Consider the following 16,174-nt stretch of genomic DNA (forward strand, 5'->3'; position numbering starts at 1 on the left):
TTCTTAATAAAGACAAAACACTCTCCCCATTTTTTAAAACGTTAATTTATATTTCAGAGAGAGACAGAGACAGAGACAGAGCATAAACAGGGGAGGGGCAGAGAGAGAGGGAGACACAGAATGCAAAGCAGGCTGCAGGCTCTAAGCTCCGAGCTGTTGGCAGAGAGCCTGACGTGGAGCTCGAACCCAAGAATCTTGAGATCATGACCAGTGCTGAAGTTGGACACCCAACTGACTGACCACCCAGGCGCCTCCTCCCCATTTTTAAAAAGTTTATTTTTTTTGAGAGAGAGTGAGCACATGCACATGTGTGTGCATGCACGAGTGGGGAAGGGGGAGAGAGAGAAGGAGAGTTTCAAGCAGGCTCTGTGTTGTTAGCACAGAGCCTGATGTGGGGCTTGATCTCCCAACCAACTGTGAGTTTGTGGTCTGAACCAAAATCAAGAGTCAGATGCCCAAACTGAGCCACACGGGTGTCCCTCTCCCCACTTTTTAAAAAGTTTGTTTATTTTGAGAGAGAGAGTACATGCAAGAGGAGGGGAGGGATAGAGAGAGAGGGAGAATCCTAAACAGCATCCACACTGTCAGCAAAGAGCCTGATTCGGGGCTTGACCTTATGACCCACCTTGAGATCATGACCTGAGCCAAAATCAAGAGTTAGATATTTAACTGACTGAACTACCCAGGTGCCCCATTTCTTCCCATATTTAAAAGCCTAAGAACAATCCCCCCATCTCTACCCCTACCTGCCAGAATTACTTAAGTGCCCGCCATCACCGTAGCCAGTGTTCTTAGGAAAGTCTCTGAAAACTCGTGGGGGAGTTTCCTGGTTTGGGCTTTGTGCGACCCACGTAGATGGAAATCAGAAACTGGTCAGGCTTATGCCTCTCCTTTTATTTTTTTACTTTAGTTTTTAAAAAAGTTTTAATGTTTATTTTTGAGAGAGAGAGAGAGAGTGTGAGCGAGCAGGGGAGGGGCAGAGAGAGCGGAAACACAGATCATGACCTGAGTTGAAATCTAGAGTCAGACGCTTAATGACTGAGCCGCTCAGGTGCCCCTGATTAGTTTAATTTAAAACAATTGCCTCCTTAAGGAACCTGCAGACTATCTATGTAAAAATCTCACGCAGCAAAAACTCTTTTTAAAAAATCTGGGAGGCGACTTCCTTTCTTCCTTTGAGCAAGACGAGGACTCTGATATTTTCTCCTGGCCACGGAGTAGCAGTTTTTAAATTGTTAGGCATGGTGCTTCTTCAGTTTCACATAAACGCATTTCTTCCTGGCACCCAGGGTTAGTGAATGGTTGAAATATTTCCTTGCAAAGTAGAAATAAGAAAGCGTAGAGATGAAATGAGTCACTGCTCTTTATTCTAAGTCATTTTTGGGGTGTGTGTGTGTGTGTGTGTGTGCGCGCGCGCGCACGCACCTGCTGTTGGCCTGGCCTCCCTTCTCCTCCACCTCCTATATTGGAAAGGCCGTGGACTTGGTTGGAGCTCCCACTTGGGCAAGCTGCGTGGCCTCTCAAAGCGTCCCAAATCCAAGATCCCTTCTCCTCTAACGGCCAATGAATTTATGACCAAATCTGGGCCCTCAGGTCACCACTGTCGTGGGCCAGGAATATTATTGCCGTCTTGGGATTTGACATAGAGTCCTGGTTGGGCCTCGCGTGACCCCGGCCGCCAGGCGCACTGTGGCCCATCAGCCGGCTGAAGACCTGAAACTGACGCACACGTTCTCACGACCCGCCCAGGCAGGCGTCAGTGTTGCGTTTGGGAGAGCCCTTGGCCTTCCGCCGGTCCAACAGTCTCATCCCGAGGAGGCTGAGGGCTTGGCCCTCAAGGACGGCTTGCGAAGGTGAGTGGCTGCCACTCCAGGGCTTCTCAGCTGCTCCCGCTTTCTGCGTCTGTGGGGAGGCTGCCTGAGTCCTCACAGGTCCCGTGTGGACTCGCAGATTCCCTCATGCCCCCCTGGCAGCCGGGCGGAGCTGGCGGAAATGAGATGTGAGCCTCCCACCGAATCCTCCCGGTGTCTCAGATCGCACAGGACAGGAGTAGGTGTTTGTCATCCAGGCTGTTGGCCGGAGGCTTCTTAGTCTTCTCACGTTCTCTGGGGGAGCGGAAGCCCCCCTCCCCGCACCCCGGGGCCTGGGCTCCTAGGGCCCGTGATGCGGCTGCCACCCTCGACTGTGCTGAGTTTCCGTGGCCATTTCCTCACATTGCCATCACCCGGGCACCGAGCCCTGACACCTCCAGAGCTGTAGCGCAGAGCCGTGTCTTCTGGGAGGCGGGCGTCCGTGCTGCTAAGAGGCAGGACCGCCACGTGACAGGTAAACGCCTGTGCTGGGCTCGGTGAGACGTGCCCTCCAGGTGCCAGAGTGCACGGGGAGGGGAGGAGTGTCGGGCTCCCCTGGGCTCCCGCTTTGCTCAGTGCCGGGGGCAAACAGTGCCGTTGGTATTGGAGCAGGATCAAAGCCTGCTTCTCGCTAACCTGCAGTAACGAGCAGGTAAACAAATAGGGCCCGTAAAATACAGAGAGGCCGACATGAAAGTTTGTCCCGCCGTGGTCAGCAGCTGGCCCCTTCCAGGTTCCACCTGCTCCGTGCCGAGCCGCGCCGTCTCGTGCCAGGTGCCTCTCGGGGCATCTGACGCAGCCGTCGGGTAACAGCAAGGGTGTTAGCCAAGGGTAACGGGGGCGGAGCCCTCAGGACACGCGGGACCCACGGGGGAGGGGGAGGACGGGCGTCCCAGGCGGGAGCGGCCACGACGGCTGCTGACTCACCGTGTGCCTGGGAGGTGACTCGGTCGCCTCTGCTCTGCCCAGTGTGTGAACCTCGTTTAGCGCTTGGCGTGCCCGCGGGCATGCGGGCGAGGAGGTGAAGCCGGGCTAGGCTGGAATCCCAGCTGCCCTCGTGTTAGGTGGCAGCGACGTGTCCGTCCCCTTTCTGCAGCTGTCAAACCCGGCGGCCCCCCGGGGCAGGGGCACGGTCGGGTCAGAGACACGATGTCAGACCTCGGGCCAGGTGAGTTTGGGGAATGACGCTGTGTCCTGAGCCTCACGCTGCTTTTCGCTGGAAGAAGAGGCGTGGGGTTGGCTGGTCTCTGAAGGTCTGGGCTCGGTTCTCCTGTCGCGTGTGTCCGGCTTTTTGGCGTAAAGCCCCATCAGTGAGGCCTGGGTGGTGGGGCTCGCAGTAGGGGAGGACAACGCACCTCGGATACTTCCTTCCCCTCGTCCTGCTGCGCTCCGGCCGCATCCGTTCCCGCGGGACAGGGAGTCAGCGTCAGTTCCGATGCACATAAATGCCCTCATCAGCCTGGTCATCCGGATTCTGGAGAAAATAAGGCCTAGCGTGTGCGAGACCGGGGACAGGGCAGAGAGCCCCGGCTTGGGTTGTATTGGGTTGCTTCCTGGGAACCTGGTGAGCAAGCGCCCATAATGGTGAGAAGCATTTTGCAATGTTGATAACACCTGGGGAGAGTTGTTTGCGAAGGATGCGCTCTCTGCCCTTTCCCCGCCCCCCTCTAAAAAATAACTAAATAGAAGTGTTGCTCAGGTTAACGTGTAGGAAGTTGGATTCCCAGGGGGGACTATTTGCCTGCCCCCCCCCAGACCCCCACATTCCCCATGGAGCTCAGAGGAAGCTTAGCTTAGGGAATCCGGACCCCATGCCAGACCTGCACGTATGCAGTAACCTCCATCTTTTTCTTTCTGTCCTGTCATTTGGGCCAGTGCAGCGATGTGCTGTGGAGTGTGGCTGGGGGCTGTAGCAGGTGCTGGGGGGGTGGGGGGGGAGGTTATCTCGGCTTCTCTGCCGATTTACCCCATGGCCCCAGGCAGTAACTTCTCTTGGGTTTGGGTACCTGTAAGAAAGGAAATGAAACTCTCAGACCCTCCTTGGGGACTTGGAGCAAATAATCAATCAGCACTTTGATGCTCGATCAGCATAATCCTGTTGGCTTGATTAGACTGCCAGTGAGGTCTGTAGGATCAACAGCTTTTGAGGCTTGTGTACCGGATTGCTGTCACACTACCTGGTGGAATTTACTCCCCTTTAATGGCAGGAAGAGGGAGGTTCCTTCTCACACATCTGTTACTTTCGGCCGGGTATAAATGTCACACTGGCCTTTGTGCCGGGCTTGAGTGGGGTAGGTGTCCAACCTATACCAACACAGACCCAAGGTCCTGGCTGTGGACGCCTTTAGCTGATGGACTTCAGATGCGACATGTCTGTGAGGGCCATCTTGTTTCCTGTTCTCCTTTCTTACATTCTCCATGGCACCTCACCAGAGACTGTGAACTTCGAGTCCTCCCATGGATGCCTACTGATGGCTGATGGGCTAACGGATGGAGTCTGAGCAGTTAACCCTTGAATTTCCTGATGGTTTCTGACGGGCAAAATCTGAGATCTGGGATCATCTTTGGATCTCACGTCACAACGGTCTCTTCACAGCAGCTTGCTTGTGTTCCTTTGGTCACTGATAAGTGTGGTCAACATTTTTCAAGTCTCCTGTCTCAACTGGGGCATGAAATACTCCAGATGGGGCACATTATTACCAGTGCTTCCTGTGCTGACATATTGGTAATGTCTTTAAACTGGTCTCTGGAGGGCCTTATTTTCTCCTATGTAATACTTACACCTCAGTGCCCCAGGACCGGCCTTGTGAAGAGCAACTGTCTGACCCATTGAGGGAAAGACCAAGGACCTCTGAGTTTGATTACTTGTTCTAGTTTTGCCTTGTGTACATTTTTATTTCCTTGGTGAGAGCTGCTGCTTTACTTTCCTGTTGATGCTTAAGAGGCAGCGGGAGGGGCTTTTAAACATCTGCCTCTGCTTTACTTTCTGATTGCTTTTCCAGGATGAGCCTCCAGCGAGGGGGTGATTTCCTAGGGGGGGCTCTCAGGAGCCTCACTCTGGAAGTAGAATGGAATTTTTAGAAGGCTGGAAGACGGATGTTCATTTAAGATACACACACAATGTCAGTAACAGTGACATTTTAACCAGCATGTGGGGTTTAGTGAGGAAGAGAACTTCGTCCTCACTGGCTCACGTGCGCGTATGGTAAAGCACTCACAATCCTACCTGGCACAAGATAAACACCTCGTGAGTATTCATGGTTATTCATATTCCCATCTTTCACTTCTAGTCCGTGTTTCTTGGCGGGCTGCAGACGAGAGTGTTGTGGGAAGGGGGTGTCAACAGCCTGCCTCAGACTTACAAGCCCTGCCTGTGTAGCCCAGGACGGACGGATGGGTGGGGGCTCGTCAGTGGGTTGCCTGTGCCCTCTGTAATGTGCTGCTTCTCCTGACGCGTGGACTCCCCTGAATTGTTGTGTTCCTCACCTCTGGCTTGATGTCTCCCATTGCTTGCTCCAGGGTGGGGGAGAGGGTGGAGGGGCTGTGCCTCTGTCCCATCTGCCGTCTCCAGCTCCAGGCCCGGGTTCTTGGCATTTCCATGCTCCCCCTCACTCCATAGGCACCGCGCTGGCGTGTTTGATGAATTGACATGCTCCAGCGAGCAGTTCTCCTAATAGAAGCCAGGAACCTTCCAAAGGGATGTATACGCAGATCTGTCTCATGACCGAGTGAGTACTCAGTGCGTGTGAGTGCTCAGATAGGGGCAGGGGTGGGGCAGGATGCAGTAGCAAGAGCTCCTACCAAGTGGTCCAGGAACTGATGGACGCTCAGGCTTCCTGGACCCCTCGGCACACACGTGACTCGTAAGGCCCGATTCCTGAAAAATGAAGCCATTGTCATGGAAGATTCTCTTGCTAGAGTCACACAGCAGTCATTTAGCCAGCCTGGGTGATACCAAAAACTTCACTTGGAACAAAAGAGAGGCACAGTTAGCTCACAGATGTCCTAACGCGAAATAACTGGTTTGGCCGACTTGAACGAGCCGACTGCTTCTTTTGTCGTCCTGTCGCCACAGTCTGTGTGTCTGCTCGGCTTTCTGCTGCTGGGGCTTTTCCCTCAGGATCACCATCAGGTTTTTCCAGTCTTCAGATGATTAAACCCACAGATGGCAGCTCCTATGTTATTATGCCACTGATTAAAGAATTGTTCAGGCAGATTTATTTCTCTAAATACAAACACATGCAAAACTGAGATCTTGGCCCAAACTTTGCTAGACACAATAGTGCATTGTTTCCCTCTTCAAGATGTATTTCATTATATCCTTGTGTTCTGAAACAGCAGTGCTGGCATTTCTATTATGGTGTCTGTCACTACAGGGCTCTAAGCTCTTGCCTGCAGTTTGGGGAGGATACTCGGTCTTTCTGGTTTTTTCCTTTCCCTTTCTGCCATTGTCACCAACATACTGAGGTGTGATAATGTATGCAGAGTGCCTCATTGCATACAGTGGGGCTCACTAATTCCAGCCATTCTCTTTATCGGTAGTCTGACTTGGAAGATGTATTCATGGTTACACATGCACGGTCCTTGCGCCATGTTTCTGCATCAGTTTTTCCCTTCTGGAGCAAGTTGAGAACTAGAGTTCATTGCTATCTCTTCCCTTTGTCTGGTTAAAGTTTAATAAAAAAGAAAAGAAAAGAAATTACTTGTCTTGGCCTTATTCTCATGCCAGCTGGTCTCAAATTATTGTTCTTAAAAAAAAAAATAAATAAGAGCTCCGGCCGGCATTCATCACACACAAGTATGATTTGGTAAGTAGAATCCCCCCTCCAATTTACAAATAAAATATTGATTTCATACAAGAGCTTATCAAGGTTTCTGGATTCAAAACCAATATACAAAATTAAATTGTATTTATTTACATCACCAACAGGTTGACAATGAAAGGGCATCCAAGGATAAATCTAATGAATGATGCATACCACCTCTGTGGAGAAAATTAGAAGTGTTTTTTCAAAAGACAATAAGAATTCTAAACAAAGAGCAAATATGGTGTTCATGATAGGAGGACTCGATATTGTCAAATGTCCGCTTTCCACCAAGTGCCCCAAAGATTCAGGGCAATTCCAATCAGAATTACTATGGGCATTTGGGGAGAGGATGTGGTAGACATGTATATAAAGAGTTGAGAGCCGAATGCAGATGCATTGTAAAGCTATTTGAATAGTTAAGAGAATGGGTATCTGTAAGGGGAGGAACAAATAGACTGAGGGAGGAGGAGAGAGAGCTAGAAACAGACCAGTACATAGGGAAATGCATTGTATGACAGCCTTGCGGACAAGTGGGAGAAGGAAGGCTTATTTAAGAAATAATGCTGAGATAATTGAAAGCCAGATAGGAGGGCGGCCATGGAATTAGGTCCCTGCCTTCACCATATACAAAAAATTAATTCCAAGTGGATTAAAGATTGAAATGTGAGAAGCAAACCCTAAACAGTTTAGGAAAGACTTCGGGAAGGTATTTCTATGACCTTGAGGGTAGGGAATGACTTTCTGAAGAAGACACAGAAAGCATAAACCATGAACTTAAAGACTGGTAAGTCTGACTGTATTTAACGAAGAACATTCGTTCCTCAAAAGACACCACAGAGAGAGAGAAAACAAAACAGAACAAAAGCTACAGACTCAGATAAATTATTTGAAATATATATAACTAAAAAAAAAGAACCTAGTAGCCAGAATATATAAAGAAATAGTATAGATAAATAAGAAACATAATTCAGACAAAAATGGGCAGGGGACTTGAACAGGCATTTCAGACAAAAGCAAATAGGATGAGCTGGGTGCCTAGCCATCACAATTGAGGAACCCCAAATTTAAACCATAATGGGGTACCATTTTGTGTAAGCCACATGGACAAAAATATGAGTCTAAGTCTATTACCAAGTGTTGGCAATCAGGTTGTGTGGGCCAGCGTGAATCCTACAGCACTGGTAGGAATGTGACATGGCATGCTGACTTTGGAAAGCAATTTGTTTTTACCCCTGTGATCCAAGTCATGGGCTCCCAGTCCTACTACTTCACTCCCTGGTGTAGATCCTGGTGGGAAGAGAACGAGCTTTGGGGTCAGACAGACCAGGAGCAGAACCCCACTTAAATGGTATGACCTAAAGCATATGACTTTTTGAGTTCCTTTATCCGTACAATGACGGTAACAATGGAATGTTGTGTATAATGACTGGAAATTAATGGCAGAGAGTAAACCTCATAAAGTGTTAGCTATTTTTATTGTTTTCTGATTGAAGGTTAAGCTCATTGAGGACCCCATCTTATCCTTCCTGTCACTGCGTATAGTGGGTAGGCATTAAAGGTAGGCTCGATGTGAATTCGCAAGGTCTCACCTAAATGCCCAGCTCCCGCTCTGTGCATTTAATCGTACACAACCCTCCGTGCACCCTGCCGCCTCCATGTTACGCCACAAAACGTTCTTCACCTGTGAAATTCCCTGCCTGCTGCTTTCATGTCACTTTGACGTCTTCTCTGCCGGAACCAGCCATTGCGTCGGTCTTTGGCCCATCGTGTATCCATTCAGACAACAAGAGGTCGTTGCCGGGGGAGGAAGTGTCCTTTCTCTATGGCTGGGCACCTTTCATGCTTCTTGTGAGTTACAAACCCGGCTCTGCAAAGAACACAGTAGAGCAGAGGGCTGGTGTGTGGACGGATCCAAGGCGCACCCAGTGACCCTCTCTCAATGCAGCAGTCGTAGAGATCAACTTAGCCTTTCCTGAAACCTTACTGAAGTGTGGACTTGTCATGATGAGCATTGAGTAATGTGTAAAATTGTTGAATCGCTATATCGTACACTCAAAACTAACACAACACTGTATGTAATCTATACTGGGATTAAAATAAAAAGCTTAAAAATGAAAGAGCATGGCCTTGGAACGCCCTTCCCCTGTCACACGTGGGGCCACTTCCGGCTCTGGCCATCACGAAGCCACATTTCTGGGCCTTCTGTTAGGGCCCTTGCATGAGTTTAGATGTATAAGTCAGCACACCGAAATCAGAGCCCGAGAGGATTCGATCTGACGTTTGAACCAGCCCAGGCCTTCTGCCCAAGCATCTCTTCCAGTCTTTCAGCCTCTCTTGATGTGACATTTTAACTTCTCTTTTGTAAACATACTGTACATCCAGGTCTTTCTGAGCCAATACAGGACAACTGAGCATCTGGGTTGCCTGGACCTGAGGGGTTGCCTGGGAAACAGGACTTTCAGTGCTCAAACTGGGGGCATTCTGAGTGAACTGGTACTGTTGGTCACCGTGGCCGATCTTGGACACGTGGTGCAGGCAGCTCACAGCCGGGTGTCGGGGCGTGGCGGCTCACCAAAAAAGATGCGTCCACCCAGAGCCTCACAACATGACCTTGTTTGGAATAAGGGTCTTTGCGGATGTAATTAAGATCAGGGTCTGGAGCTGAGATCATCCAGGATTGGGGTGCCCCGTAAATTCAGTCAGTGATGAGGGTCCTTCCTAAGAGGCAGAGAAGGAGAAGACAGAGAGACGTGGCAGAAGGAGAGTGACATCCATAAGCCACGGGACCCTGACGATTGTCAGAAGCTAGGAGAGGCAGGGACAGACCCTCCCTGAGAGCCCTCAGGTAGAACCACCCCCGCAGGCACCCTGATCTCAGACTCCTGGACCCCAAAGCTGGGGAGGAATACAGGTGGGTTGTTGTAAGCCACCAAGTTTGTGACACCTTGCTGCGGCCACCACAGGAAACCCCTGTAACGTGGTAGGTGAGTTGGGGATGTTTACTGCTGAAAGCTGGGAGGGGGGTTTTTGATTTTTTTTCTTTTTTTGCACTTGGCAGCCCGGTCCACCCTTTTGCTCAGAGTGAGCCGGCCTCTCTCTGTGGCCGTGGTCTGTGGCTGTTTAGGCGTGGGCTTCTGTCCGCTAGTGCCCTGGGCACGTTCCTTAGTCGTGCCCAGGGCTGCCTGCGGGAGCCCCAGGAGCTGCATCGTAGGGAGTGTGCCAGGCAGAGGCTGGGCCCATGGTCTTGGACCCGTGACCTTCCTAAGGGAAAGCAAATGTCTTAGACGACTTATTTTCAGGAGATTCAACATAGAGTTTTGTTTAGCGGGGAAAATGTCTCACCATGTAAGGAAGAAAAGAAAAGGGAGTCTCTTGAAATCTCTATACGTTGCATTTTCTCTCTCCTTGCTCTTCAAATGCCATTTTCTGCCCTGCCACTCTCGGCTCCTTTCCTGATAGTGCCCTGCAGGGCTGCGGCAGCTTCTGTGGTCACAAGGACTCCGTGGTTTGGAAATGGAGAGGAGGCTTGCCACAGCATCTCCCTGCAGATGGGAGTTCGAAGAACCCCCAGGGCCCCAGATCGAGCCCTTGGGAATGGCTGGCCTCACCCCTGCCCATGTATTTCTGTTGTGTGTTCTTGTCCCCTCTCGGACCCAGTATCCTGCAGATGTTCACCCTCGGGACTGGGTCTCATGGTTACTGTATGTACAGAGCGGGAGAAGGTTGGTGGGGGGAGCAGTGGACAGGCAGGAAAATGATTGCAAAACGGTCACAGGAGAAGGGAGGTGGGGTAACGACAGAAGGAAACGCCGTCCCTCCATTAGAGTGCTATAATTTTCCCAAGTACTGCCATAGAAATTGCACTTCAGACTCTCCGCCGTGCATACATTCGAGAACAATTTACCTGCATTGTTCCTCTGTGTCGTCTGCATCCTGTCCCCCATGCATCGGGCACATGATCACTTGGTACCATGGAGAATTCGTTTCTTTGCACTGATTTTGCTGCCAGAATGTCCCCCCTTTTCAAGTCATGGGCATCATCATTAAGTGCACTCCTTATTTGACTTCGCTTCTTGTGTTCCAGGCTCTTTATTTCATTACTCTGCATTCAGAGTTTTCAGACCTATATCAATAGCCTGGACAGAAAGGCAGGTCCCTGCTTTCTCTCTCCGGCATTGGCGAGTCCTTTTCCGAACCAGAAATTTCTTTTCATCTCCAGCATGGAAAATGGCACACATAAGTCTTAATTTGTTCGAGGGGGGTTGATCATAGAAACTGGTGATTTCCAGTGAACAGAGTCTACCTTGCTGTGCCTCTGCCCTGAGCCCCAGCCCCACTCTGCCACATGCTGCTCAGCTCTTGGAAAGCTCTTGGAAAGTTAACTTATCTTTCCGTTTTCTCTCTTATGAAAACAAAGACCCCCGGAATCTTGGGGGAGTGTTTTGACTGATGAAATATGTCATGGGGCACATCCCTGTGCAGGGGACTAATGGATGTATCTCAAGCCAGCTGCACGGGACGTGTGCCTCTCAGATTCTCTACTGACCCCTTGTTCAGAGCCCGGCTTCCTCTCCTCCTGTGTGACGGCTGGTCCCAGTGAGGCCTCTGTGTGCTCCTGGAGTGGGTAGCCCTCTCCAAGGGGTGGGAAAGAGTGGTGGATACCACATGGATCGGTTGGGAAAGAAGACGTCCCAGGTAGTGTCTGAGCTGTGTGTGTCTGAAAAGAAGTCTCAGTTGGCTAAAGCCAAGAGAAGGCCTTCTTACCTCTTCCCCACCAGCTTAGGGCTCCTGCCTGTCGGGGGTAGAGGCCGTGGCCTTTCCTGGTGACACACTGAGGCTGGGGCATTCAGGGATTAGCACCCGGTGCTTTTATTCTCTCTGGTTGACATGGTGGTGGCATGGACCTTCACCAGAAGGTGACTGTAGTCCTGTCTCCCCAAGGAGTCTCAACATCCTATGTACTCTTTAGAGAGAACAAGGTTGCTTCCAGACTGTTCATGGCAAGTCCTCAGACCATCTGCTTTTCCTTCCTAGGAAGACAGGAGGGCCACATGAGGGCCCCTGAGAACCTTGCTGGCCATGCTGAGAGCCATACTGGCCGTGTGGGAGCCATACTGGCTGTGTGGGAGTGCCCAGCCTTGGGCTGTAGGAGCTGGGGTCCGTGTGGCCTTCCTCTTTTATTTTTATAGCAGAAAATGTGTGCAAAAAGTGTATGTAATGGAAATATAACATTTGAAGAAGAATAACAAAAAAACCCCCACCCATGTTCTATCCATTAAGCATAAGAAATAGAATTTTCTAGTACCCTTGAAGCCCTAATACATTGCTCTCTCATTGTTCCTCCGCATTCTTATCCCCTCAGATGAACTCTGTCCTGAATGTATTGCTAACCAACCCCTTGATATGAATACATATGATTTAGCACATATCGTGCATTCAAATAATATATTGGTTAGTTTGGCCTCCTTTCGAACTTCATGTAGATGGAATCACACAGTATAATGATCACATGGTACTTCCTTTTTTAAAGATATATTTGTTTTGATTTAGCTGCATTTTTTATTCAGCTAAAGAATTCATCTTCCTATAATTTAATCTCTTGAGTTTTGGGTTTAAAAACAACCTTCTTCCAGAAAGTATTTTTTTTCTCTACGTATCTGAGTGTTGTAGGTCAACTCAATTTGAGTTTTAAAAAAAAACACGAGTCGTGTAAATTCTGACTCCAACACCAAATTAGGATGAGGTGTTTTCCTTTCATCCATTCTCCCTGGAGCCAAGTCTGAGAGAGGTGTGTACATCCATAGCTTTCTTCCGGGGAGGGGGGTAGAGTTTGTCCACCTGGGTGACCACGTTTGGTTGACGAGTGCCAGTCTGTTTCCTGTGGAGTTTTTTCATGTAGATTCCTACACCTCTAGGGGTGCCTGGTGGCTCAGTTGGTTAAGCGTCCACCTCCTGGTTTCAGCTCAGGTCATGATCTCATGGTTTGTGAATTTGAGCCCCGCATCTGGCTCTGCACGGAGTATGAAGCATGTTTGGGATTCTCTCTCTCCTTCTCTCTCTCCCACTTGTGCTCTCTTTTTCTAAATAAATAAATAAACATTAAAAAAATACTTAGATTGGGGTGCCTGGGTGGCTCAGTCGGTTAAGTGTCCGACTTCAGCTCAGGTCATGATCTCACAGTTCGTGGGTTCGAGCCCCACATCGGACTCTGTGCTGACAGCTAGCTCAGGGCCTGGAGCCTGTTTCAGATTCTGTGTCTCCCTCTCTCTCTGACCCTCCCCTGCTCACACTGTCTCTCTTTCTCAGGAATAAATTAAACATTAAAAAAAATTCTTAAAAAAATACTTAGATTCCTGTACCCCTACAGTATTAGGCTGGGTATATAGCAATAAAACAGGAAAACGGATATGGGTTAGCTGTTGCCATGATAATGTTGTGTGACAAGCCATCGCAAAATCAGTGGCTTAAAATACCAGTCATTTGTTGTTGGTCCTGGGTCTGGGACATAAGCTGGGGTCTGCTGAGCGAGGCTGGGTTCAGCTCCACTTGGTGCCCACATGCGTGTTAGGTTTGGTGTGTTGCACGTCTCTCATCCTTGGATCAGTGGAGCATTTTCTTCCTCTTCCTCCTCTTCTTCTTTGAACTGGTAGGTAGTTGACACACAGTGTTCCATTAGTTCAGGTGTGCAGCGTAGTGACTCGATTAGCCTACGTGTCACACTGTGCTTTGTCTGTCTCCTTGTGGCCCCGCCATGGCACCATTGACTATACTCCCTGTGCTGCACCTCCCGTGCCTGTGGTTTCCTTTTTAAAAAATTTTTGAATCGTTTATTTTTGAGAGAGAGAGAGACAGAGAGACAGAGAGAGAGAGAGAGAGACAGTGTGAGCAGGGGAGGGTCAAAGAGAGAGGGAGGTACAGAATCTGAAACAGGCTCCCGGCTCTGAGCTGTCAGCACACAGCCCGATGTGGAGCTTGAACCCACGAACCATTGAGATCATGACCTGAACCGAAGTCGGACGTTTAACTGACTGAGCCACCCAGGTGCCCCTGGTTTCCACCCACGGAATCCCGCATGTCCTGCTCCCCTTCTCCCCCTCTGCCTGTCCCCCATCCCCTCCCCTCACAATCATCGATTGTTCTCTGCATTTAGGGTCAGTTTCTGCTTTGTGTTTATTCATTTGCTTCATTCTTGATTTTTTTTTTTTTTTTTTTTTTTTAGATTCTGCATATATGTTCAGTCATGTGGTATTTGTCTTTTTCTGTCTGATGTATTTCACTTAGCATAACACCCTCTGGGTCCATCCATGTTGTTGTAGATGGCAAGACATCACTGCAGTGTGTATCCACGCTATGTCTTTATCTGTTCATCCATCAGTGGACACTTGGGCTGCTTCCATATCTTGCCTATTGTAAATAATGCTGCAGTAAATGTAGAGGCACATGTATCTTTTTGAATTAGTGTCTTTGTTTTCTTTGGGTAAATACCCAGTGGTGGAGTTAATGGATCAAATGATATTTCTAGTTTTAATTTTTTGATGAACCTCCATACTGTTTTCCACAGTGGTTGCACCAGTTGGCATTCCTCCCAACAGTGCTCAAGGGTGCCTTTTTCTCCACATCCTCACCAGCACTTGTTATTTCTTGTTTTTCTTTTTTTCTTTTCTTTTTTTTTATCCTAGCCATTCCAACAGGTGAAGTGTTATGTCACTGTGGCTTTGATTTGCATTGATTGCCCTGACGATTAGTGGTATTGAGCATTTATTTTATGTGTCTGTTGGCCACCTGTATGTCTTCTTTGGAAAACTGTCTTTTCAGGTCCCTTGCCCACTTTTTAATAGGATTATTTGGTTTTTTGGTGTTGAGTTGTATAGTTTCTTTATATGGTTTATATATTTTTAACCCCCTATTGGATATAGCATTTACACATATTTTCTCCCATTTAGTAGGTCACCTTTTTGTTTTGTCGATGGTTTCCTTCACTGTGCAGAAGCTTTTTATTTGGATGTAGTCCTAATAGTTTATTTTGATTTCCCTTGTCTGGGGAGATATATCTGGAAAAATGATTCTATGACCGATGTGAAAGAATACTTATGTTTTCTTTTAGGAGTTTTATGGTTTCAGATCTCACATGTAGGTCTTTAACCCATTTTGAGTTTATTTTTGTGTATGGTGTAAGAAAGTGGTCCAGTTTCATTCTTTGGCATGTTGCTGTCCAGTTTTCCTGACACCATTTATTGGAGAGGCTGTCTTTTTCTTTTTCCCATTGGATATTCTTTCTGGCTTTGCCAAAGATTAATTAAGCATATAATTGTGGGTTCATTTCAGGGCTTTCTGTTCTGTTCTATTGATCTGTGTGTCTGTTTTTGTGCCAGTATCTTGCTATTTGATCACTACAGCTTTGTAGTATATCTTGAAATCTGAGATTGAGATACCTCTAGCTTTATTCTTTCTCAAGATTGCTTTGTCTACTCAGGGTCTTTTGTGGTTTCATACAAATTTTAGTACTGTTTGTTTGTTTTAGTTCTCTGAAAAATGCTGTTGGTATTTAACAAGAAGAATATATATATTTTTTAATTTTGTTTTTATTTATTTTGAGAGAGTGCAAGCAGGGAAGGGGGAGAGAGGGAGAGAGAGGGAGAGAGAGAAAGAGAGAGACTTCCAAGTCGTCTCCACACCATCAGAGCCTGACACATGGCTCGATCCCATAAACCGTGAGATCATGACCTGAGCTGAGATTGAGAGTCAGACACTTAACTGACTGAGCCACAGAGTTGTCCTGCTATTGCTATTTTGATAGGAATTGCATTGAATTTGTAGATTGCTGTGAGTAGTACGGATATTTAAACAATATTAGTTATTCTAATCCATAAACATGGTGTATCTTTCGAATTATTTGTGTTGTCTCCAGTTTCTTTCTTCAGTGTTTTATAGTTTTCAGAGTGTAGGTCTTTCACCTCCTCAGATAAGATTATTTCTAGGTATTTTATTCTTTTCCATGCAGTTGTCGAATTGTTTTCCTAACTTCTCTTTCTGCTACTCTGTTATTAGTGTATAGAGACACAGCCGATTTCTGTGTATTTATTTTGTACCCTGCAACTTTACTGAATTCCTTGATCAGGTCTAATAGTTTTATTTTAATAGTTGTTGAGTGGAATCTTGAGCATTTTCTATGGATAGTATCATGTCATCTGCAAATAGTGACAGTTTTACTTCTTCCTTACCAGTTTGGATGCCTTTTATTTCTTTTTATAATCTGATTGCTGTGGCTAGGACTTTCAGTACTGTGTTGAATAGAAGTGGTGTGAGTGGACATCCTTGTCTCGTTCCTGATCTTAAGGGGAAAGCTCTCAGTTTTTCACTATTGAGTAAGCTGTTAGCTGTGGGTTTTTCATGCATGACTTTCATCATGTGAACAGTAGCAGAGGTCCAAGACCGCTGGGCAGAAGGATGCATGCCACTTAAGGCCCAGGCCTTGCACACCTGATTTCTGTCCATATTCCATTACCCACAACAAGT

General features: G+C 47.9%; 1 protein-coding gene across 1 annotated transcript in view; it reads left to right on the forward strand.

Moving 5' to 3' along the window:
* Positions 1-16,174, forward strand: part of LOC144244561 (kinesin-like protein KIF26B) — a 266,228-nt gene that overhangs the window by 25,284 nt on the left and 224,770 nt on the right. Inside the window, exons 2-4 of the mRNA XM_077779911.1 lie at positions 1,683-1,853; positions 2,156-2,325; positions 2,915-3,018. Of these exons, the coding sequence (XP_077636037.1) occupies positions 1,683-1,853; positions 2,156-2,325; positions 2,915-3,018 (445 nt within the window). The remainder of the gene's footprint in view (positions 1-1,682; positions 1,854-2,155; positions 2,326-2,914; positions 3,019-16,174) is intronic.

This window comes from Crocuta crocuta, unplaced genomic scaffold (assembly GCF_008692635.1).
Source record: "Crocuta crocuta isolate KB4526 unplaced genomic scaffold, BGI_CrCroc_1.0 scaffold322, whole genome shotgun sequence".
NCBI lineage: Eukaryota > Metazoa > Chordata > Mammalia > Carnivora > Hyaenidae > Crocuta > Crocuta crocuta.